At 37.2% G+C, this 25,954-nt stretch overlaps 1 protein-coding gene across 1 annotated transcript in view; it reads left to right on the top strand.

Moving 5' to 3' along the window:
- The window catches only part of LOC131028322 (protein arginine N-methyltransferase PRMT10), a 66,499-nt gene that overhangs the window by 5,960 nt on the left and 34,585 nt on the right, over nt 1–25,954 (top strand). The window contains exons 2-3 of the mRNA XM_057958578.2: nt 12,282–12,474; nt 12,858–12,963. Of these exons, the coding sequence (XP_057814561.1) occupies nt 12,282–12,474; nt 12,858–12,963 (299 nt within the window). The remainder of the gene's footprint in view (nt 1–12,281; nt 12,475–12,857; nt 12,964–25,954) is intronic.

Below are 25,954 nucleotides of genomic sequence, written 5' to 3'. Positions count from 1 at the left end.
TAATCAACCAAATGCCTTATATTGAATTTCAATTTTACCACTCCCTTCCTTCAAATTCAAGACAACACTTCCTTCCCATGTACACTGCACTACAGTAGCAACTGTTATTTGTTATACTAATGCTATTATATTTTTTTTTCCTGAGCCCATGAATGCAATTTGCTATTTTTTGGATAAATAAAAAAACCATTCCAGCTGCTTTCTTCCCAACCAATCATGAACAACCATTCCTCTTATAATCCAGAAAATTAATTCTTGAACACATTTTTCTTATTCGTCCAGCGTGACCTGAATGATTATAATATATTTTGGTTGTCCTTTTTGCTAGTAATAGTGATTTATTAGCATTTGTAAGAGTAATATAGTTTGGAAAATATAAATAAGGGATTATATTTGACCTGATTTTTTCTATGAAATATTCTAGAAAACCATTAAGCAATTCTTTATTTTTTTTACCCCTATGTTATTAAGCTTAAAGGGAAATTAAGTATCATTGACAACTTGTTTAGTCTTAAGTATCATTGACAATCATTTTTTATCAAATCATCACCAAATAAAAAAAAAAACTTCTATAGCTTCTTTCATATGTAAGTTTTTTCTGTTTGTTTTGTATTTATGCTAGAGCCTCATTAAAAGCAGTCAAGATGAGAACTTTTGGATCAACGAAAAGTCTTTTTAGTATCATAGAATGGATGTATACTTTAACGAGCTTTCTATTGTCTCTCCTAAGTCAATTCAATCTTATTTTTATGAAATTCCTTGATGTCTGATAGGATTGTGATATTTTGGATGCAATTACTAATTGCTCTTTTAATATATATCTAACTCATGTGTATCTGCTGTTTAGTTAAATGTCATGAAATCTCTTGTTCCAACAGTCTTATTCAATAAGCTTTTATGAATAAGACTGCTAGCTATACTTTTTTATTTTTATAGCTACCAGTGGCAATCTGTATTTACTATTTAGCTAATATTCTTTATAATGCCCCTTGGAGAGAAGACCATCTGTCTTGTTTCCCCATGAAAATCCGAGGATAGAAGATATCACAAGCATTGGATTGATTAAGGGACAAAACTGTATTAAGGATAAAGTAGCAACCTGTTGACGTGTATTTTGTACACTATCAAACACAGAATAAAATACCCAAGGGTACCTTATCCTCTCTTGAGTAAAGCCTCTGAATGCTGAAGATATCGCGAAAAGGATCAATCAGGGTGACTTCAAGGTTCTTTGCTGTAGGATCTCTACGTGTGGATAAGCTCTCTGTGGTATGATGTGATTTGCTGGAATCACAAGGGGACTTACACTTGATGACTGAACTTCTGATTTGCTTTGAATATTGCTGGAACACAAGATTTTACTGTCTTAGATTTGAAAAAAAAGGAAAAAAGACGAGGGCGAGGAAAGGATCTAATCCTAATACTAAGAATGTAAGAGCAATGAATGATCTTTGATGAAATTCTAACTAAGTCTTGTTTTGACATCACAGGACCATCTCCACAAGGTTAGTGCGATCTTCGAAGGAAAGCTTTATGATGTTCAAATCATCACCACGGGCATAGACACCATCAGGCTGATGCATATCAATGAAGAAGCGACAATTGAAGTTAAGCTTAAGCTAAATGATTCCAGTTGACTACGCAAGGCAAGTCTGCAATCAACAAACTGCTAGTAGCATGGATATACGAATTCCACCATCAATCAAGCACATTTCTTCCACTCATCTAATAACATGAAATCAAATATGAGAAGTATAGAGACCATGCAAATTGTCGAATCGACCCATAAATTTCACCATTTCTTCAATGAAGTTACAAGTCTTTTACAACAACATCTTGGCAACAATCTTTGCCTTCTCTCTCTACTCTACTCTAATTGCTATTCTATCAACTACTAATCACCTTCTAACTACTCTCTATTCACTAACTCTATTCTATTGCTTTCTATCTTTTGCCTTTACAAAATGAAGAGTCGGGGCTTATATAGTGCCCACAATACAATTCGATGGCTCAGATGAATTTGAGATCAATGGCCAAGGTTCAATAATGAAAACCCTAATTAGGGTTTGTTACAACCTTTACATAACATTTAATGCTTGACCAATGATAAAATTGTATTGCTTGGACACATGTCCTCTTTGGAAAATTCGACCAATGGATAGCTGGGGTAGGTACATCAGAGTTTGTGCCATCTCCCATGAGTTAGGTACATTGAATCTGGACATGCTGAGGTGGACCAATCCGACTGGAGGAGTGATGACTGGGATGCCACCTCATTTGACACTTGGTTGATACTCACTTGATGTTGCTGAGAAGCTAGCTTTAATTAACTCTTCTAAAACTATCTGCTTCTTCAACGAACCCTTTGCTCTGACTCCTTTTGTCTTTGATTTGCAGGATGACTGATGTACCTCGCCTTGGAATGCTGGATTGGAAGAGGTCGCCCTTGATGATGTTAGTCCGAAGAAGGTCGTCCTTGTCGATGCTAAGCTGGAGGAGGTCGTCCTTGATCTGGCTTGATTTTCCAACTCCGGGATCTCCATTTGATGCCTACACAAAATATTAAAGTTAGTCTTTTGAGCATCAAACCTCAAAGCATGAAATTTAAGACCTTTCAAAGGTAAAACTTAAGATATTAATTTGAAAAAAGTCATGATAAATCAAGAATTATACATTTTCAAATTAATCATGAATGGAAATTGGATTTTCAAGACTTAGATTTTACAAAATTGCAATGGGATCACAATAAGTCTTGAATGAGATCTTCAAAAAAGTAATTCTTCAGACCTTCCCTTGAGTACTTAAGTACAAAACCTTGAAAAATGAAGGAAGAAGACAGGATTTTGTTGGGCAAGATTTATAGCCATCCCTTGGATGAAGTACGCCTCCTTTAGCCTTCAAAAGAGCTTCACCTTCCACTAGCTTCTCCAAAATCTGGAAATTCACCTTCAAACTTGCTTAATTTCACCTTCAATCTTTTGGATTTCGCTCCTCAAAATATGCTCTTCAAGTTCGCATGAGAGATAATGCAAGAATGATTTGAATTTGCTAAAGAACCTCTCCCATTATATAGAGCGCTTACCTTGATCCTTGTTGAGGCCGACCTAGCAATTAAGCCTTAAAATAAAATAAAAAACCACCAAGAAGAAGAAGGCCGATTTGATAAATAAAGACAAAATAATGCCTTGTGCGCTCAACCTTTAATTTTAATTTCACAAAAATTAATTTTAAATGCCTTTATAATAAAAATTCGATTTTCTAAGGCTCAAAATTTATTAAATACCAATACGCCTTTTATTAAATGCCAATTTAATTAATTTTTTCAAATATTTCGAAGTTGGCAATTTTGGCATCTAATGCGATTTGGAGGATATTAATGCCCAAATATGGTAAAAAATAATGAATGCCACTAACTTCGCCCTAGTCCCTTGGAGAGGGACAGGGGCGAACTTGCAATTTTGCTCTTGCATTCTTCATTTTCACGTTCAAAACTTCATCTAGGCATTTAAAATGGCAATTTAATTGGAGCTTTGAGTTTGATTTCACTTGATCTCTAGGAGGAAGGTGCATTAGGACATTTTCACCCTGGACCCTTGGAGAGGGACAGGAGTGATTTTGCAAATTGTCATCAAAATTTGTAATCATAGCATCTTAATTCCACCTCAAGGCATTTTAAACCTCATTTCACACTTGTGTCAAGGCTTAGATTTGTCCAAACTTGAAGAGAAAGGGTGGATATTAGGTTTTTCGCCCTGGTCCCTTGGAGAGGGACAGGAGCGATTTTGCAAATTCAAGCTTATCCGCCCTTTGCTAGCCCTCCAAATTATCTTCAACAGGCTAAACATGCCTTCTTCCATTCATTTCAATCACAAAACTTGTTTTGTCCTTGTCAGAAAATTGCACTTTTAGAAAATCGCTCTGGACCTTCAGCAAGGGACAGGAGCGCCTTTTGTCATCTTGGTATATTTCCTTGTTTGTGGACCACTCAAATTATATTCAACGCACAAATCATGCTTTCCTTGATCTCTTCAAATCATAAAATCGTTTTGATCTTGCAAAAATAGTGCAAATTTGAAAATCAAGCTCCGAACCTTCAGTGAGGGACAGGAGTGAACTTTGTCTCCTAGGCAAAAATGCTTCATCATTCACCATGGAATGTCCTTGCTAGGGAAGATTTCATCTTGTTACATGCCATGAATAAGAGTTCAAGTCCAAGAAAGGTCTAAAAATGTGTATATAAAGAAAATCGCTCTGGTCCTTCAGTGAGGGACAAGAGCGAAATTACCCTTCTAGGCAAAAACTCCATCATTTCATTGTCTTTAATCAAATCTGGATGCTTTATCACATTCATTTCGTCCTTCACCATGCCTTTGATGTTCCAATTTAACCAAACAAGGTCAGGAATGACTCAAATAAGCCTTTTCGCCCTGGACTCTTGGAGAGGGACAGGAGCGATTCGCCTTGGACCTCCTGAGAGGGTCAGGAGCGAAATTCGCTCTAGATCCTCAGTGAAGGACAGGAGCGAAATTTGACTGTTTGAACTCTCTATCAGGATAATTTTTATGGAATATAACATATAAGTATAAGAGACATTGGAAATGTCACTTATACTTTAAGTTATATTCCATATATACTTTCAGGATGTTTGAGAGTGGTTTCAGACCTCCAGGAGTTATATTGCAAAATCTAGTTTTTTGAGGTTTTTCAGTTTCCAGACTTAGTCAAATTTCAGGATCAGGACTTTCAGACTTCGCCAAATTTCAGGATCAGGACATCACTTAAGCCGGACTTGCTATCCATGTGATCCCCTTGGCGACACTCAAAATGCAAAGGCTAACGGACAAAACCCTAAAAGACCTAAAAAGGCAAACCCTAAAAAGCAAAAAGCAGGGGTCCCCATTTGCAATGGGGCGATGTGTGAAAACGTCACAACATCTAGCGCCACCTTGAATAAATGTTCCTGAAACATTTCAGAGATAAAGACCTAATCGACACCTAGAACCTTCGGAAAATTCAACCCAACTTATCAAGAGATTAGAAAATGTACTCAAAGTGGAAGGAAAATCTTTGACCACATCTAGACACTTAGTCTTTGATTACCTAGGTGTGTGCAAGTGAATTTATTCCTCTCGACAAGACAATTATGACCTTCAAGTTCCCCCTGTGATTAGCTACGTAGTTTATCTGAACTTCAAAAGCATCCTGGATAGAGCCTCGCTGCCAGTCAGACGTCCATAGTCCCGATGAGGTTATCGCTGCAAGCTCACGAACATTGCTCCATTGCCAGCCGGGCGTTAATAGCCCCGATGGAGTTACTCGCATATTCCCCTTAGCCAATTTTGATATTTTATTTCATTTCATTTTTCTCATTTTTCTCTTTCATTTTCTCATTTTTTCTTTTTGATATTGCTTTTTCATTCCGTCAATTCCTTTGGCTCGTAAGCAGTGAAGCTTACTAGGGTTTGAGGATTGCGGTGGCGCTGAAGGCAGATTTTAGATTTTTCACCAATCACAGCTTTGCCTGAAAACCATAATGACTCGGAGTCTATTAATGTGTGAAGATATAGTAATCAAGAGATGTTGGCATCAAGATGCAGAAAATGATTCCCTTCCAAGTCAAATACAGGTCCTAATCAGATGATAAAGCTGGAGAGGAACAACCTCGGATTTCGAGCACTTCATGAATAGATATCTAAGAAATGAGTCTAACATAAGATCCAGGATGTAGCCAATGTGTGAGCAACAACACAAACGCCTTTCTCACGAATGGAGGCTCCCACTCAAGACACCTAAACTAAAGCAAACGACCGACGGATTGACCCAAAGCAAACTAAGCTAAAGCGCACACCAAAAAGCAAACGAAAGAAAGCAAACAACTAAACTACCTGAGCCAACACTAGATCATGAGTCAAATGACTCAAGGCAAATCAAGAACAAGGCTCAAAAAACCTCTAACTAAAGACACGAAAAGAAATCCTACTCTAAACCTATATACAAGAGTCCTAGACTCAACATGATTCAAGGAAGCGAAATATGTACATGACTTCACATGGTTTCTCAGGTTGTGCAACAGGAGCATGGCAAATGTGATGGTTCTCAGTCGGGCAAATTCATCCTTAAATACAGAAAGGCAAACTCTCACCATGCATCTCTCATACTCAAGCAAGTTTTCACTCAAAATGATCAACTGAGGTAATTCGTTAGGACCATGATCAATCCAGATGCAAGTTGTTTTCCCAAAATCCCCATAATCAAAATAACTTTTGAGGCTAGGATTAAGGAAAGAAGCAACTTGGCATATTTTTGGCTCAGACGGAACTGTATTGTCGGAAGCGAGGTCACCAGCTGCTTTAGGAGGTCGCCATTGGTGATGAACTATTCCACAAGCATTCACAACACGTTGATCTTGATTAGAAAAGTCCTCTTGAAACAAGCTTAGGGCCCCTTTGAATAGCTCAAGATTCTCTGTTTTCATTGAGATATCTTGCATAAACCAGGCATCTTCATGAAATTTTGTGAGCATATCTTCGAAAATGAGAGTCTCCTTGATGTATTGAGCTTCAAACATCTCCTCTAGTCGATCAAAGATAATCTCTTGTGGCCTTTCTTCTTCAAGCTCAGGAGGTTGGAGCTGATAATCTATATCGTCAGATCATAGCGTCGAAAAGATAGGAAAGAGGAAAGGCTGAGTCAGTGGATGTCAGCAAATTGCATCTTGCTGTCAATTGTATGTTGAGCAATATATATATATATATATTCATATGTCTTGATTAGAACAGAATAACAATATTAGATTGTAAATCAGAGAGAAATCTTAAATAAAGATTAAAGAGAATATGTATATACTATTCATTCTTGCTACTATTGTCGGTATTTAAGAAGATGGGATTGAGTTGTTTCCAAGAGGGGTAGTCATAGGATGATTCCAAGATAGGGTAAGCATCAGCGCCCCGCAAACTTTGAGGGCATAGTACCAAGATAGGGTAAGGGCTTGGATCCGTAAATTTTGAGGGAGCCTATTGAGTTTGGTATCTAAGCGCTTGGCAACATAGTCAGCTCCTCCTTCCTTAAAACTGGAGTAGTAACAAGGATTGAACTTTGCATTAAGAATTATGGATGATAAAACTAATTATCTAATATGATAGAATTAATTGTCTAGTATGGTGGATTGACAATTTATCCATTAATAATTGATAAATTATTTAATTCAATGGAATATCACAGATTTGATTTATGTTAAGGAAAGAGCTAATAATAGAGTTGTCTCCTAATAATTTAGTTTAAGTCATAAGTATTTAAATAAATTAATTACTGTTATAACAGGCCTAAACTTAGTAGGGGACATTACATTCTTTCTTTTAATATTTTTTGTTCTCCTTTAAAATTCTTATGGACCTTATCAATTTACACCTTTACATTTTATGGGAAATTTCATCTAACTTATGATATTGATGAGTGTCCGACGATGGAGTAGCCATCCCTTATCCATTTGTGCCTCATTTCCCCCATGAACAAACTCACCTTAGAATACTTCTTATCAAGGAGGGTGAGGTTTGGTTTGTGTAACATCTTTGAACATATGTTTGAAATAAAGAGAAGTGCTACATGAAATAGTATGGCGTAGTCCTAAAAAATATAGCAATGGAAGACTGGGCCTCCTCTTGTAATTGTGCATCAAACAACCTTGCAACAATAGTAATTCTTTTCTTCCCTTCGTAGAAATAGAACCCTCTCCCCTATGACATCCAACATCTGTGGTTTTGGTAGGCAATGGCACACTAAATTGCATATTCTCCACTAGAATTACCTGTCTTTTTGCCTCCACCTCCATGTGCAACTTAGTTACACCAGCTTTCTAAGCTAGGGTTATTTAATCACAACCTTTTACCCTACTTATCCACAAAAGATGAGAATAAACTCTTTTATAGCTTCTGCTATAGTCTTTTTTGCACAAATGACATAGCCTTACTCTACTATCCCATGATTTTTTTTTGTCTTTATCTATTTCTGTTACAATTTTGAAGAGGAGTTTTGGTATTTGATAGGATTTGTTGCATATTGTTTAAGGAGTTGAGAAGGTCATTGAAATGGGTTACTTGAACACACAGTCCCTACAACACTCCCAACTCTTAGAAGAACCCCCAGAGGCAGTCATATTTCTACGACCTTTAGTTCTTTGTCAAATTTTAAGTTCAATCTATTTACCACTATTCTCAAAGCTGCTCATCGTTTCATTTTGTTGAAAATTTAACTTGGACAGGTAGCCATCCCTTGTTTATCTTGGTGTTCTCTTCGAAAAACAAGTGTTGGGGTTTTTTTAATTTTTTTTTTAAAGGAGATGGAATGGGTTACATTTCCTACCTATCCCCAAGTCCTTAAAACATCCCTTATGGGGAATGAGGTCAGTTTTGGGAGGGGATGTGTCCCTTGGGAGCATAGGTATAAAGATAACATGACCATTTATGATTTTATTTGTTCACAAACATCTCAAATACAATCCTTGACATTCTGTTACAAGGTCCTTGAGCTTTTTTTGAAAATGGCAGGGCATTACATTCTTCCCCCCTTAACTTCGACCTTGAAGTTTTCCTTTAAAATAGTTTTGGATACAACTGCTGCATCTCTTATGCTTTCTACAAGGTTGCCAGATTGGGGTTGGTTTCAATCTAACTGTTCTTTAACCTGGCCAACGCTACATTGATGGAGTCAATGCATACAGTGATCTAGGTTTTTTATTAGTTCCACTTAGAAATTCTATTTATCATCCATTTGCATTCAAGGCCAGTCAATTGCATGGGTTGAATTACATACATATTTTTGCAGCATAGATCATACATGGTTTAACAATGATCTAGTCTTCAGCTCCTATCGAATTCATCAGTGTTCTATAAGCTCTCCTATAAAAGGCTGCATATGGAGCCATTCCGAGTGAACTCCGGCAACTACTATTGTAGGCAAATTCAACTAGAGACCAGACATTTTCTAATTGGACCTAATTGTCTATCACATACATTTGTAGCATGTCCTCAAGAATCCAGTTGATTCACTTTGTTTGTCCATTTGTCTCCGAGTGGTAAGCTGTGCTAAGATTTAACCTGGTCTCAAGGGTGGTGGCTTGGAAGATATTCCAAAATCAAGATGTGAAAAATAAATTTTTGCCTAATATTTTTGCCTTCCATGGAGATTGACCATTTGGTTCACATAAATTTGCAATATTTTTGGTACATCAGTTGTATCCTCTATGGGTAGAAAATGTGCATCCATCATGAGTCTGTCTACTGTGACTAGGATCACAATGGGTTTATATTGAGTTCTAGGCAATTCTATAACGAAATTCATGTGTATAGTGTTGAATCTCTGTTCTAGAATGTCATGCGAATACAACAAGCTTTCGGGATGACCATGCTCCGCTTTCATACACTAGCAATCTGGGCACTTAGCTACAAAATCAGCAATTTCTTTTTTCATCCTTGACCAATAATAGACTTTTTTCAGATCTGCATAGATTTTTGTTTTCCGTTTGGTGTGTCGTTTAAGGAGTCTTGTGGCCTTCTTGAGGAATAAAAACCATTAATTCTAAATCTTTTGGGACTTAAGATTGTTGTTAATTTATATTGCAAAACTCTGTTTTTGATAGAATATTTTCTGTTCAAGATAACCTCTTTGGGCTGCACAGTGTCTACTTCTGCCATAGTTTACATGAGACTCGCGCTGGTCTTGTTCAACCTTTGTCCATTTGCTCATATCTTTTTTTATGAGTGGGGAAGAGTAAAATTTTTGTTAATCAAGAAAGCCTAGTTACACACCCATCGGGTAGATTTTCAAATGGCAATAACCATCAAAACAATCCAAATATGGAAAATCCACTGAGGATACCTGCAATAGCACTCAAAGCTAATACTTGATAAGGATTCCAGCAGTACAATACTTCCTCCTGCCCAGCCTTGAGCTGCTAATCTACCTGGTCATTTTGGATTAGTTGAAATAAATGATGGGTTTTGTGCTGATCCAGTCTATTCTGGTCAACAATATCCCACAATTTGAAAACACTATTAAGAAATCTTTCTCAAAAAAAAAGAAGAAAGATGTCAATCGATACCCAAGACAAAAGAAAGCTTAACACATTTAGAGGGAAAAGTATGACAATCCCAAACAACATGGAGGGAGAAAATAACAAAAAATATTACAATTCAATGGCCAAGAGTGTAATTTTATACACTAGGTTCATTAATCAGACTTATATCCTTGTATTTATGCCCTAGATTGTAATCAGATTTGTGACAAATAAGTTAACATTCAGTAAAATCAGAAAGTAAGTACTCAGTAGACAAACACACATACCCTGGGAAAATCTCCAAGGAGGAAAAACCCAGCATTAAAGACCCACAGGTCAGATTATATATTCTCCTCTTAAATGCACAAATACAATACTTAGCTTCTCTGTCAGATCTGGTCCTTTTGTATAGCAGATCTGCACTTTCTAAGATCTCCAAGTTTGTATAACACAGCCTATGTCCTCTTGGACAAATTCGCACAATTCTGAATGAATTCGCTTTCTCCCTTGTAAATTCGCCCTTTATTAGCAGAGCTGTTTTTGCCTTTGCTTGTTGAATGAATGAGTGAATATTGACTTGCAAATGTCTCTTATTTATACACATTTTAATCCTTGATTGCAAGTCGGCCTCCTTTGGGTTTTGGGGCCAATTTAATTAGGTGGCGTGTATTTAGGATTGGGCTGGGCATATATTAGAGTCACGTTACCCTAGGATAGGGCCCGGACCTAAAGGGGGTTCGGATGTTGCCTTAAGGCAACATAACCCTAGTTACAAACAACAGAGGACATACCTTAATTCTAACACTTGAATAGCTGCATTTCTCGCCTCTAGCATTCTTTTTTTCCATACATGGTATAAAAATTGTGCAGGAATGAGGACTTTTAACCTACTTAGAAGGATCCTTGTCCTTGGCAAGTAGAAAAGGGATACGTGCCCCTTTCCTTCCCTTTCATTTCTTGAATGTTAGAGGTTCCTATGCTCCTAGGGGCTTAACAATGTCTAAAAAAGTCTCCATACCAAAGGCTGATGGGATCCCTAGCTTATCCCTTCCAGGAAACACCTTTCTAGCTCTACTTAGAAAAAGGCCAAGAAGGTGTATTCCAATTTTTTATTTTTATTTATTCAAAAGATTGGCAGCCCTAGCCATGGTTTAAGGACCCCTAAGTTCCTAACCAACTAGCCCACCTAGCTAACTAGTCACTGTCAGCAATTTCAGAGGAGGATAAAAGTGCTCTGGTAATAGAAAGTGAGAGTAATGTGGCGATGTGGTTTTACCCCTCTCCACTCCTCCAGTGCATCTGAAATATGCACTCATTGCATCCGTTAGTACCTCTAAGCAATATAACATCCATGTATAGAATCCTCAAATATTGGAGTTGGTGCATATATCTATGTACCATATCAACACATCAGAATCAAGCAATAGAATAATTATGAACATAAGAAAGGGGCATTTAAGCACATGATTAATTAGCCGTTATCCTTAATTCTGTTGATAATAATCAATGTTAAGCTTAACTAGGTATGCTTAATCATTCATGTTTCATAATTATCATGTACAACATGTGACCTGCAAACTGGCTTGCTAATATGCACAGAGAATGCATGTACACTTCCTGTTCATAAATATATGGTAAATTCAGAGTCTCATGGCTGAGTTGATAATGTCAAATCTACACAATTTAAGATTCATATACAAGATACAAGAGATGGTCCAACTGTTCTTTAAGGCATAGGACAATAGATTCTTATCAGTTGGTGGGTCAAAATGGAGAAAGTTGGAGTGGGGCATCACATCTTCACTTCATTAGTTATATATGAAGGTAAATCTGTCAGTAATATACATCTATTGTTATATTATGTGTGTCAACGAACATAATGATCAAATGCTATCAAACTTATAATTTCTAGGTTTCAGTAATATTCAGTAATTCTTTGTTTATGTTCATTATGTAAATTGGTAATATTCTGAAACCTGGTATCAGGCCTCTCCATACTAAGAAACTCTGATTGACTAGTTTCTGCTATTTTAAGTGGAAAAAATATTTTCAACATTCTTTTTAAATTGTATACAAGGCATTCTACAAAATAATTGTGCCTGGAAAGTTCAGGCCAAATTTATCTGGCAAAGATATGCTGTACCTAGTCTGTAAGTTGTAGTTCACTGTTCTTGAATTGCTTTACATTTTTATAATTGCATGTCTGTATAATTTTTTTGGGATGAAGACTGTTTTGGATGTAGGCACAGGCAGTGGTATCTTGGCAATTTGGTGTGCACAAGCTGGTGCAAGGAAAGTATATGCTGTTGAAGCAACCAAAATGGCAGATCATGCTCGTCAACTTGTGGCAGGAAATGACATGACCCACATTGTTGATGTAATGATAGGATCAATGGAGGATATTGTCTTACCTGAGAAAGGTTAGAACATTTAATTCACAAAACTCACACTTACTGCAGGCTGCTTTATTCAAGATACATCTTTGATTTCTTATTTTTAATAATGTTTATCCTGCTTCTTGTAGTCCTATGTAGATGCACATTCTTCCTTTTCCTCATTATTCCTCCTTTCTCTCTCTTTTGCTTGATTTATGAATTCTTTGCATCTGTTCCAGTGACCTTGAAGGTTGTATTTATTCTGAACTTGGCTTTTATTTTATGATGGGCTGCCTTTTGTTAGGTTCCAAGTTCATCCAATTCATTAATGTTTTGTTTTTATTTGGTAGTGCACAAGAATATCTTCATCATGATGCATGATTGGTTGCCGTGCTCTCTGATAATAATGTGAGATCCTTTGTTCACAGTTGATGTTATTATCTCTGAGTGGATGGGATATTTCCTCTTACGCGAGTCTATGTTCGATTCTGTGATTTGTGCCCGTGATCGGTGGTTAAAGCCTGATGGAGTCATGTACGTTTTTCATACTTCATTTGCCATAGACTATATATCTTAGATAGCTGGTCAATTTGATTGCATATTCTTAATGCGTCTATTTATTTTGTATCTTGAAACCAAATGAAAGTTGCTGATATTCCATTGATTCGACAGCTGACACATTGGGAAAGTTGCTGATATGTTTGTTTAATAATTTATACTCCTTTAGTACATTTTTTTATATAAAAATCAGACAATCATCAAATTTCCATGTTTTAGGTGAAAATGCCTTTATATAGATCCATTGCACTCCAATATCAATCGTTTCCAACTTGGCATAGCAAACCAAATGAAAGTTGCTGATATTCCATTGATTCGACAGCTGATACATTGGGAAAGTTGCTGATATGCTTGTTTAATAATTTATACCCCTTTAGTACATCTTTTATATAAAAATTAGACAATCATCAAATTTCCATGTTTGTAATGAACCTTTGCTGTACCTGCCTCGCCTTCCTGATAATTAGGACCTGATCTATCCACCGAAGGTTGGATTTAGGGCCACACAAGGATTTACGATTTCCCGCAACATTTAGATATTTCATTTTATATGTCAGCAGTAATATTAGATCAGTGGCATAATTATTGCTGCACAAAATACATACACGACCCATTCTAGATTTTGAGGACTTTCCAGGTTGGCTGGGGTACCCATCCAGACCCATCCCGTCTCTTAGGGCTAATAGGGCCACCTGAGGATGGGCCCAGGATACCCCTGGCTTGCACTCATTATCTTGAATGTACTAACTGTTGTTTGTAACTAGGATATGGTATGGGTTCGGATTGCCTTAAAGGCAACATCCGAACCCACTTATGACTGGGCCCTATCCTAAAGGGTAACGTGCCCCAAGGATGAGCCCAGTCCTATGTTAAATAACCCACCCTACAACAAACATTGGCGCCCAAATTTAAGGAGGGCGACTTGCAATAAAACAAGTTAAAGATACATATAAATACAAGACACATTGCAAGTCAAATTATCAATTATCATTTTAGCGAATTAGCTCTGCCAAAAGGAAGTGCGAACTTGCCCTTGAGAAGTGCGAAATTATCCAGACTTGGGCGAATCAGTTCTAGAGGACAAAAGCAATGTTTGTATAGACTTGAAGGAGTGCAGATCAAGAGAATATATAATCTGACCTAAGGGTCTTTAATGCTGGGCTTTTCCTCCTTGGAGGTTTTCCCAGGGTATTTGTGTTGTTTCTGATTTACTTCCTTCATTTCTGATTTTACTGAATTATGACAAATCTGATTACAATCTAGGGCATAATTAAAGGTTATAAATCTGTCTAATAAACCTAGGGCATAAAATTTACACTAACAAACAGAGGATATTAGGAAGATAATAAATGCCTACAGAAAACATAGATTCATGACTATATTACTTGGTTAACATTTATCCATTATATATAAATTTGTAGGGATTAATTCTTTATATTTGTGCCTAGTTGCAGAAACATGACTATCATTAATTAGTATTCCTTTTCTTTACTTATTAGTTGTGTCTGAGAATGAATGAATTATTTTTATTCTTCTATATGTCACTAAAGTGTATTTTAATGCAACATACTAAACCTGATATTGCAGGTTACCTATCTGGCGTGAAGATTAAGTTCATTTTACCCTTTTGTACATTACAGATGTGCTTAGTTCATTTGGCAAGACATATTTAGGCATGGAACTGATTTAGCAATTAATCTAGGCCACTAGTTAAATTATATTCATTACTGTTATACGAGGAATGAAAGCAGATTTAACACAACTTGCACAGAGACATACTTCATCATTTCGACATTTAAGCGGATTGGCCTGGGGATGTACTAGCCTGCTGGCAATGGGGAGGGATGCTTACTAGGCGCTGGTTCTTCATCGCTGGAAAGAACCAGCGACTAGCCCTTTCACATTGTCTGCTGACTGATGCGTTCCCTGGGCAGTCCTCATGGTTGTCTAGGCATCATAAATTATGAAAACTGAAATATATAATATTACTTTGTAACGAAGTTACCTGTTGGACGCTTCTCCTTGCCCTTCTCTCCTTGTCACCTCCTCTCCTGTGTTTACTTGGGGTGCGGGTTTATACCTCTTTGAAACCACGCGATTCCCCTTGAAACATGGCGTCTATTCCGGAGGTGGCTTGGGAATGGACGCGTCCTTTCATCACTCCCACTAGTTAAGATAAAACGTATTTTAAGCGGTAAAAATAATTTATTAATTGAAAATATATATATTTACATGTTTCTAATCATTGCCTGTTGTCTACATGGGAATATGACAATGTTTTAGGTGAAAATGCCTTTATATAGATCCATTGCACTCCAATATCAATCGTTTCCAACTTGGCATAGCAAAAAAGGAAACTACTGGTTGCAGGGGCTTAGCTAGCTTGCTTAACATCTGGCATGCATGGATTGATGATCTTAGTTTTGAAATAACATGCAATATGCCAATTCCTTGTATGTTTCCTTTGCTTACTAGTAAACTTCTTGTATTTCAGTTAGCTGTTGTGGAATTTGAATCCAATAATAAGGTAGATCTGGAATTTGGGTTGGTGAATTCATTTGTGGTCTTTGCAATCCCTTATGTAATTATTCCCCATTTTTTCCCTTCCTATATGCTGTTATCCCTAAAACCCACCTGAAAAGTTAAATTTGGATTTGAGAGAGTCTTTAATTCAAAAATTTTTCCTTTCAGATTTTTTTTGGCTCGGTGAATCCAATAATAAGGTAGATCTGGAATTTGGGTTGGTGAATTCATTTGTGGTCTTTGCAATCCCTTATGTAATTATTCCCCATTTTTTCCCTTCCTATATGCTGTTATCCCTAAAACCCACCTGAAAAGTTAAATTTGGATTTGAGAGTCTTTAATTCAAAATTTTTTCCTTTCAGATTATTTTGGCTGCCATGGAGAGAATTTTGAAGGTTATTCATATCCTGGCAATTCCAGTCTGGTAGTTGTTTGATCAGATCAATACCTATAATGCTAAGACTTTTGTCTCACTTACAATTTTCAATCATTCTCACTCTTGGTATTCATATCAGTTACAATTTATAAATACTGAGGAGTCAACTGATACTTGTTGGTTAAAAAGCTTGCTAAATGTATCTCAAATTGCTGCAGCATCCCATGCACTTGCCTTGTTGCTTTATCATTTTCTGCCTTGTGTGCAAAATGCAGTACTGTAATTCCTTGGCAGTCCCACTGCAAATTCTGGTGGCCTACAGATGCAACTTGAACTGTCACGTACATGCTAATAGCAGAGGTGAAGTCTGATGCTATAGCACTCACTTTGCCTACATTTTGCGGCCCTCCTCTTACCCTGCACCCTGCACCCTCTCCCCTCTCTCCCTGCTGCACCACCACCACTGGCACACACACTTCTTCAACTTTATTCATAGTGTCTATTGTATCCACCATTGATTAATCCCTTCATCTGCCTTAAAGGAGAAAACAGACCTCACTAACCTCACTAAGGGGAGCCCATGGACTTCTACCAAGTTTTCAATCTTTAACCTTCAGATCTTCTGTCTGAAAAGAAATCCTTCAGATCCGCAGGGATGAAATACAAGTAACAGCACCCTAAAAAAACCATTATCAGTACCACATTGCCAGCAAAGATAGAAAATGGATGCTATATGCATGGAGATTCCTCCAAAGTTACTGTTCTTCATGGATGAAATGAAGCAGATCCAAAACTTTTGAATCTGTGTACAGGAAAACCTGAAGCCATCAAATCAGTGCTTCTCTTTATAAAGCCACGGTTACTAGCTTCGAATCCAATGCAGGACCTTCCTATCATGGTGCCAGTCAGGTGAATAAAGTGGTGACATGATAAGAGAGGAGAAATGAGGGTGAGGCAGGTCAGAGGCAAGATGGCAAAACTTTACAGTAATATAGAGGATGAGATCTGTTATAGATGATTGGATCTCAAACCCATACAAATTTGGAGGAAGTGTTCTTGACTTGTGTCAAGAGTTGATTTGATTCTTGATATAATGACTTCCTGATACAGAAAATCAACATCGCCTACAGGACTTATGGGAGCTCATTACATGTCTGTTGCATGTTATTTCAAACTTGATGGTCTTGAGAGAGATAATTAAAGGGCTTGGGATGAGGTAGAACAGAGTCCATGGCTACTTTGGGAAATTTATTATGTTTTTTGGTCTGAGTGCTACACTGCACGGTAGACAGTGAATCTATAATCCAAAATTGAGAAAAATGCTAGTGGTCTTAGAATAAATAAAAGGAGGCTACAAGATAGCTTCCAGGCCAGGTCAGAATGCCTCAGGTTTGTGGTCTAATATGAATGTGCCTGATATCAGCAATTAAGGGACTTTTCAGCTTTTTTAACTGGTCTTTTTGCACATGTCAGAGCTTAAGTGAATATTTTATGTTCTGTATAGGCTTGGGGACCAAGAATTTTTCTAATGAAATTGGTCAAGTTAACCTAAGTGACCGAATAAAATAATTTTACTTTAATAAATCAACACTGCAAGTTCAATTATTTTTAAATTGTCACACAGGTTTGCCAATGGTTGAGTGTCATGGGTGACCCTTAGCAGAATCTACACTTGGAACAAATGGGTAAAATATGTTTTTTCTTCCAATTAAGTTATTAAGCTTGTTGAACACTTTAGCCAAATTATGGCTAACTAAAACTAATCGCCTGCTTAATTTTCTTTATTATCGTAAACCAAATCTATGTTGATATGGTTTTTATTTTTTCGATGCAAACAGATAGAAATATTAAAATAATAATGTAATGTTTCTATAATGGTCATCTTAGTCTTAGTCGTTTAGTTTCCTTTTAGGATGTTTTCTTTCGCGGTTCTATTTTCGATCGTTTCTATTATGGAAAGATAGTCTTGTATTCTCTACTTAAGGAGCCTTGGTCTCCTTTGCACTTAATATAACAAATTATCATTTCATGGTATCAAAGCAGCTTTAAATTTTTTGACGAATTTAATAAAATTCGTGGGTTTTTTTACCTAGAATTTATTTCTAGAAGTTATTTTGAATTGATTTTTTTAAGAAAAAATTGTGAAATTTGTTTGCAGCAATTCAAAGGTTTTTTGTGGAAGAATTGCGCATGAGTTGGTTGCACAGAAAAACATGAGTTTTCTTTTTGGAGAAACATGGATTTGTCTTTTGAAAATCTAAGGTTTCTTCATTTCTGAAGATCATGGATTTTTGTAAGGTAAATCACGTGGGTTTTTAGGGACATCTTCTCAGTTTGTGTGCCGTGACTCCTTGGGCGTCGCGTGAAGGGTTCTTATACACGTGAGGGGTTGTGTTTGGCATCCCTTTTTGTGCATTTTCTAGTTATTCTTGCCGGGATTTTTTACTGTTTTTCTCAGTTCATGGCAGCATCTTCTGCAGTCAGGGCATGTGAAGTTTACATGATTTTTTTAATAAAAAGATAGTGTGTTTCTTACTGCACCGTTTATTATTAGTTTGTGGGTTGTTTTTTGTTCGTGTGGTCTGAAGTTCATGGGCTTGTTTTTTGTTTGTATGATCTGCATTTCGTGGGCTTGTTTTTTGTTTGTCTGATCTGCAATTCCTGGGCTTGTTTTTTGTTTGTCTGATCTGTGCAATTTGTGGGCTTGTTTTTTCACACAATCTACAAAATTTCTTCACTTGTACAATTCTGCAGAAAATGCGCTGTTTGTGTTTATGTGTTCGGTGCTTTCTTTGTCGATTTTGTTTTAAAATTGAGGTGTTTTGCAATGGCTTGGGTTCCTAAGGGACCAGTGTTCAATCGTTTTTAGGGTTTTTTTAGTTGTGACCAAGGTTTTTGTTTGACTTTTTAAGAAATTAAATCATTTTTTTTTTGTTTTTTGAGCAACACCTTGAGATCTATGCCACTGACATGCTAAAGTGTTTTTGGCTGATTTTGACTAGAGAAATTGGACTTTTTTTCAAAGATCATTGCTCGAGTTTGACCTCGGTTTTTGTGTGTTGGAAAGTAGGGGGGATGGTGTCGTTAAACAACATCATGTTGGAAGGCAATAAACACTTAAACGACAAGAACTACAATACATGGAAGTAGAGGATGCTCTCGATTTTTGAGTACTGGTGCCTAGACTAGCTTGTTCTAGGTAAGTTTGCTCGTCCTACAGCGGTGGGCAAAGACTAAGACAAGTTTGAATAGCGTAATCGAGAAGCGGTTATATTACTGAAGTTATTAGTCACCAAAGAAATGCTTCTAAAAGTGTTGTTTGGCAAGAAAGCTACGCCGATTTGGACGCATCTGAAATTTTTTCATGAAACGTCATAGAAGGGCAGAGCATTATTTCTGAAGAAAAGGATGTTTTCAATCGTGATGGATGACAAGATGTCCTTGCAGGAGCATCTTATGAAGATTAAGAATATTTGCAATCAACTAGAGGCCATTGGTCGCAAGATGGAAGAAGAGGAGATGGTGGTCATTAGTTGAAAAGCTTACTATGATCCTATGAGCACTTCATTGAATTCTCAACATTACTGTTGTCATTTTATGACAACCTTGGTCCATTAGTGAGAACCGATTAGAGATATGTTCTATGGACCAGCGCTGCCTCAGTTGATCAAAGAGAAAACAATGGAATCATGAAGTATGAAGTGTTGTCTTGCCGGAACTCCGGAACCCCCAGGTTCCCAAGTTCCTAAGTCTTCTCTTCCTCAAGCTCGGAACTTCGAAACCCCTTGGTTCCCAAGTTCTCAAGTCTTCTCTTCCTCAACCCCGGAACTTTGGAACTCCCAAGTTCCCAAGTTCCTAAGTCCTCTCTTCCATAACCCCAAAACTTCGGAACCCCAAGTTCCCAAGTTCCTAAGTCCTCAACCTCGAAACTCCCAGGTTCCCAAGTTCCTAAGTCCTCAACCCCAGAACTCTGAAATCCCAGAATCTCGAAATCCCAAGCCTAAGTCTTTCGCCTTCCCAACTTCGGGAACTTGTGTTTCTGAATTCTTCCGTTTTCCCAACTTCGGGAACCTGTGTTTCCCAAGTCTTTCGGCTTGCAACACTTCTAGATGGCATGATCAACACTCAAAGCTCTTAATGCTCCAACAACTCTTGCGACTTGTACAACTTCTTTCGTGGAGCTGTAGGGGCGTATTTAATGATTTTTGTAGGTGGAGTACAATGCCATGCTTATTTGTGGTTACTTATGTCTTGCCTGCATGCTCTGACTTTGGAATGTCAGGCAATCCACCTTCTGGAAGCCCCTTTCTTCTTGGGATTGCGTTGTAAGGGTATGGCTGGGTTGGTTGCATGTACACAATGTCAGGTGCATGCACTTCCCCGCATTCCCTGATTGACATTTCCCTACACACAAGGGTCAAGGCTTCTCTTCCTTGACCAATGGTCTCTCCCCTGCAACCAGTTTTCTATGTAAAGGCTGTTAAGCCTCATTGTAAAGGGTTCTCTCCTTGCTGGCTTGAGCTATTCTATGCTCTTTCACTTATCTTAAAGACTTGTATTTATCTTGCATTTACGCAACTGTAAGTCTGGCCATTGGCCTTATAATGAATTGAAATCATCATTCTTGCCTTGCTTCAACTTATGAATGTTGTGTATGTGTTCTTACCTTCATTATAAGTGTATGTTTGTGGCTTTCTTTCACATATATGCTGTGTTAACTTGTTTCTGGGTGTGACTTGTGGGAAACCTTCTCCCCTCTTGACATTCAACAAGTTCTAACCTCCATACGTGCGTTGAGGTCATTCATGCAACTGAAGTTTGTGCACATCTTGGGTATTTCAGTTGATTCTTATCTTGGTGCATCACCTCCTTTCATTTTAAGCATTTCTCTTTTCCATTTTCCTCTGCAAGCTATTAGGATAGGTTTAGAAGTAAGATTTGGAGTGTTGAGTTGGCTCAACACGTGCACTTGGATTGAGAAGGAAGCCAACCTTCTTCGGAGATTCAACCCCCTTGTGCAAGGTCCCACACTTCGGGGTTGTTTCCATGTTTCACAAGGTTTCTGAGTTGATAGCTCAGCAAGGGTGCAAACTTTTGTGATAACAATTACATTCACTAATGTTGACCTGAAGTTTGATGAGCTATGCAATAAGCTCTTGCAACAAGATAGGTGGAGACAACAGTTTGGTAGTAGCAGTGACATGGCCAATGTGGAACAAGCATTTACTGCCAAGGATGAAGACAAAGGCGTGTCCACTCAATAGAAAGGACAAAGCAAATCTGAGGAGGGTTTCAAGAAGAATATCACATGTCACTATTGTGGTCATATCCATAGGTTTAATAGAAAGTGGTTGGTTGATTAGAAGTGCAACCAAAGAGGCTCTCAGTAGCAGGCTCATGTCGCAAAGCATTTTGAAGAGGAGTCAGCCTTCTATGCATTCATGGCCAATTGTCTAGTCTTTTGCAAGGCAATAAGTACAATGACCATTAGGGGAGGGTATTAAGGTATTTATTATTATTGTATTTAGTGGTCATTTAGGTAATTTCCTTTCGTAGTTAGTATTCTATTTAGAATGTTTCTTTTATGTTTTTCGTGTTTTTCCTATTTAAGGAGTCTATCCTCTCCTTTTGTAATTATCAAATAATCATTTGTCATTTCATATTAAAGTATTTATTATTATTGTATTTAATGGTCATTTAGTTTAGTAAGTTAGGTAATTTACTTTTCGTAGTTAGTTTTCTATTTAGAATGTTTATTTTATGTTTTTCCTTTTTAAGGAGCCTATTGTCTCGTTTTGTAATATCGAATAATCAATTATAATTTCATGGTATCAGAGTAGGAAAAGATTCTTTTGACGAATTTTCAATAAAATCTATGGTTTCGTTATCTGGAATATATTTCCAGAAGTTTTTTGACAAATTCTTTTATGAAAAATTGTGGTTTTCCCAAACTGAGCATTTCAGACTTGACATTTTTATTACAAAATAATGGGTTTTTTGTTTTTTGTCAAAAAAAATCATGGTGGGTTTTTCCTTTTTTTTTTCCCTGAAAAATCATGATGGGTTTCTTGATTTTTTTCCAAAAAATTCATTGTGGGTTTTATGACTTTTTTCCAAAAAAAAATCATGATGGATTTTTCTCTTTTTTTTTTGAAAAAATCACGACACATTTTTTGACATTTTCCATAAAAAATCATTTAAGGGTTTTGCATGTTTTTTCCATAAATATCAAGGAGGGTTTTGCATGATCTTTTCCTAAAAATCGTGGTCATGGGGTTTTACCTTTTTTTCACAAAACGAAAGGTTTTTGCCAATGTTTTCACAAAATCATGTGATTTCAGCATCACATAAAGGGTTTGACGATTTTTTTTAAAATAGTAAGTTTTTTGATGGGTTTATAACAAAATCATGGGTCTTGCTTCTTTTGATGATTTTTGGTAAAATTGTGTTCTTTCAGGCTTGTGAAGTTTTTGAGCTGCTGATGCTGATCTTGGTTTCTATATCTCTGAATAGTGGGAGGTATAACGTTGTTACCCAACATCATGTTGGGAGGATTGTGGTAAACTTGGTCATATCTAGAAGTTATGTAGAACTAGGGAGAGTCTTAGCAGCAAGCTCATGTCACAGAGCGTCTTGAAGAGAAGGGGGCAACCTTCTATGTATTCGTGGCCAAATGACTTTGCAAATTATGTCACATCTTCTATAGGGTAGTTAGTAGGATGACCATTAAATGAGGTGTTGTGACTTAATTACACATCACCCCATTCCAAATGGGGACCCCCTACATTTTTGGTCCACTTGGTCTTTTGGTTGTGGGCTTTCGGGTCTTTTAGCACCAGTTTCTTCAATCTCTCCAGGTTTGCAAATGCTTTGGCAAATTTTGATCAAGTCTACAAGTGTTTTGAGTGAATTTGGCTAAGTTTGGACATTGTTTTGTCTATTTTAAGGTTTTTGCCCTTTAGACTTAGATTTGAGGTCATTTTCTTAGGATTTTGGAAAATTTAAACGTAGCAATGGAGTCAGAACCCTTCAAGGAAGCTACTAGTGAAATTTTAGTGAATTTTGAGCACTTACTATTTTTGGTAAGTCTTTTTTAGTAAGTTTCACCGCGTCTCGGATTTGCTTGATTTTGCATTTAAACAAACTATTTTTAACACTTTCTATTTTTAGTAAGTCAATTTTTAGTGTCACCCTATCTCGGTTTGCCCTAATATGATGCTCGAAAGAACTTACTATTTATAAATCGATTTTTGGCAAGTCTATCACAGGGATTTGGTAGGTTACTGATGACATAGCATTCTTGAACATCCAAGTTCCAAATCCGGAAAGTTGAAAAAGCAGGCAGTTGATCAGAAAAGTGGCTTAGTCTAGAATTCTTTCCTGGAGTGGAAAAAGCGTAAAAAAAAATTCTAAGGCATGAGAAATCTTCTTCAATCCTAAGATGGCAGTCAAAACTGGAAAGATGAAAAATCTTACAAGTTAGGAAAGAATTTCAAAGTTCCAATGTATTCTTTCTCTATGGTCAAAGTACGCTCAAGATAGGAGGAGGGGCGCTAAATCAAGGTCATGGAGGAAATTTTCAAAACTCCAAAATTCCTCCTATATTTAAAAAATGCGCTCCAAGCTAGACGTGGGCACCAAAATGTAGTCAAGGAGGAAAGTTCTCCTTCATCCAAAATTCCTCCATCTTAGTTAAATGGCGCCCCAAGTCAGGAGGGAGTGCTAAATGCATGTCATGAAGGAATTTTTTCCTCTAAGTCAAAATTCCCTCTCCCTAGTCAAATTGCGCCCAAGGTTGTGATAGAGCTCTTAAGTAATGAACAGGAGGAATTTCCTCCCAAACAAGAAAATCCTCCCTCCTCCACAAGGAAATGCGCCCAAGACCAGGACTGGGCGCCAAAATGGTGTTGAGGAGAAAAATGTAAACTTAATGAAATTCCTATTCCCTAGTCAAAATGCGCTCTAGGTTGGAAATGGGCACCAAACACATGAAGAGGAGGAATTTCCTCCCAAGACCAAAATTCCTCCATCATAAGAGAAATGCGCCCAAGGTCATGATAGGGTGCTAAAATGGGGTTATGGAGGAAAAATTCAAACTTCAAAAATTTCCTCCATAGCAAAATTATGCCCAAGAACTGGAAGAGGGTGCCAAACTCTAGCCTAGAAGGAATTCGCCAAATTTCAAAAATTCCTTCTCTTCAATTGAATTGCGTCCAAGGTCAGATACTGAACGTGGAATTCAAGGTTAAGGTTTAAAAATTCAAAATTCAAGAAAATTCCTTCCTCGATATGGAAATGTGCCCAAAATGAAGAATTTCAAGCCACAAAAATAACTGGCTAAGTGAGAGAATTTTCTCTGACCAAAACTTCGAACAAGGTAAATCCCTTAGATATGGGAAAAGTGGCAAGTTGATGGAAAATTCTCCCTTAAAAGACAAGATGTGAACAAGAATGCAAAAATATTCCTTTAGGACAAAAATCTCTCTACAAAGATTTTCTCTCTCCTAGAATCCGAGATATACAGGATGCCTTCAGAGGTTGACAAAATTGATAAAATTCTTCCAAGGAAGGAAAATCTCTCAAAATATCCGTATGCGCTTAGAATGGAAAGATTCTTGTAATTAATGAGTTGGCTACATGGAAAGGGAATATTCCATATTTATGACAACTCAAAAATTTATAGAAGTTTTCGTTTTTTGAACTCAAGATGATGGTAGGGTCCACTTGCATGGCTAGTTGTCGAAGGAAACATGATGCATATTAATTCAATTGCCAATTTTAAACCCCTCACCAACTTAGCAGCTTGGTGGGAGACTTTTATTTAAACAGTGAATTGGAATTCATTTCTCACAACGGTTATTGGAGAAATTCAAAGCTAGAGAGAAGTGGAGAAAAGTCAGAAGCAAAGTTTATTATTTTCTAGAAGTTCTTGTTCTTGGAGGTTTTATTTTATTCCAAGTCTGGAATCGCAACATGGAATTCCTTCCTCGATAGATTTATTGAATTTCTGTATGATGAATTTAATGTTATTTATTTTATTCTGTACGAATGGTGGAATCCAACAAGGTTGCAAACACATCCCAACAAGCGCAAATAAAGAATGAGCAAAGAGGATTTTTGTCGAAATCAAGGATTATTTCAAAGTGGAAAGAGGTTAACGAAACCAACTTGGGAACTTTCAGGTTGGGAGTATTCAGAAGAAGAGTTTATGGAACAGCTGGACGTGCTCTATCATCCATTGCCACAAAGTTTGTCAAGAGTGGAATTGTTGCAGTTGCCGGCTTCCCTCCAGCTGTCCAGTGCCCCGAGCTGATTATGGAGTGCACAAAACATTACAATGCTGAAAGAAGGGCAATTTTGGCACATATGGCAACTCTTGGCCAACCTTTCAGCTGAAGCAATCGGAGAAACTTTTGGTATTCTAGCATACCAATCCATGACATACAAGAGCAAGGAGAGAGCAACGATGATATACGATGCTGCCTTTGAGAGATGTTCGATGATATACGATGTTGTCTTTGAGAGATGTGCTGGAATAATTAACAAGTATGGATGCAGAGGCCAAAGCCACATATTTCCAAGCTACCTAAGCAAATCAATAACATTGATTTTAAGAAAGAGTATGCCGACCTTGTGTTGATGTTGAGTAGAGTTATGGGATGTTCGGAAGCCTTCATGTTTGATCCTTGGATGTTTCACTTCGTGGGCAAAGTGATGGAATAATAAATTGGGCAAAGATGATCAGCCACAACTTGGACTAACAGCTAAAGAATTTAAAGCAATCCCATTCTTTTTATATGAGCTCGTATATTATTTATCTGTTGTCAAGAATGGACAAGTTCAATGGATTGCCAGGAAAAGGACCCATGGGATGTGGACCAGGGCAATGTTGGTTCACGTTTTATCATTTACCGAACATTAGAATAAAATATCCAAGGATACTCTACCCTCTCTTGAACAAAATCACTACGTGTGCCAAGATTGTGAGAAAGACCACACGGTGACTCCTAGGTTTATATGTGCGAACATGCGACTTTGTGTTGGATAGCTTCCTTGGTTATGTATGCT

Source organism: Cryptomeria japonica, chromosome 7 (genome assembly GCF_030272615.1).
Source record: "Cryptomeria japonica chromosome 7, Sugi_1.0, whole genome shotgun sequence".
Lineage (NCBI taxonomy): Eukaryota > Viridiplantae > Streptophyta > Pinopsida > Cupressales > Cupressaceae > Cryptomeria > Cryptomeria japonica.
The sequence above is the reverse complement of the archived record's forward strand: the minus strand, read 5'-3'. Positions and strand labels throughout refer to the sequence as shown.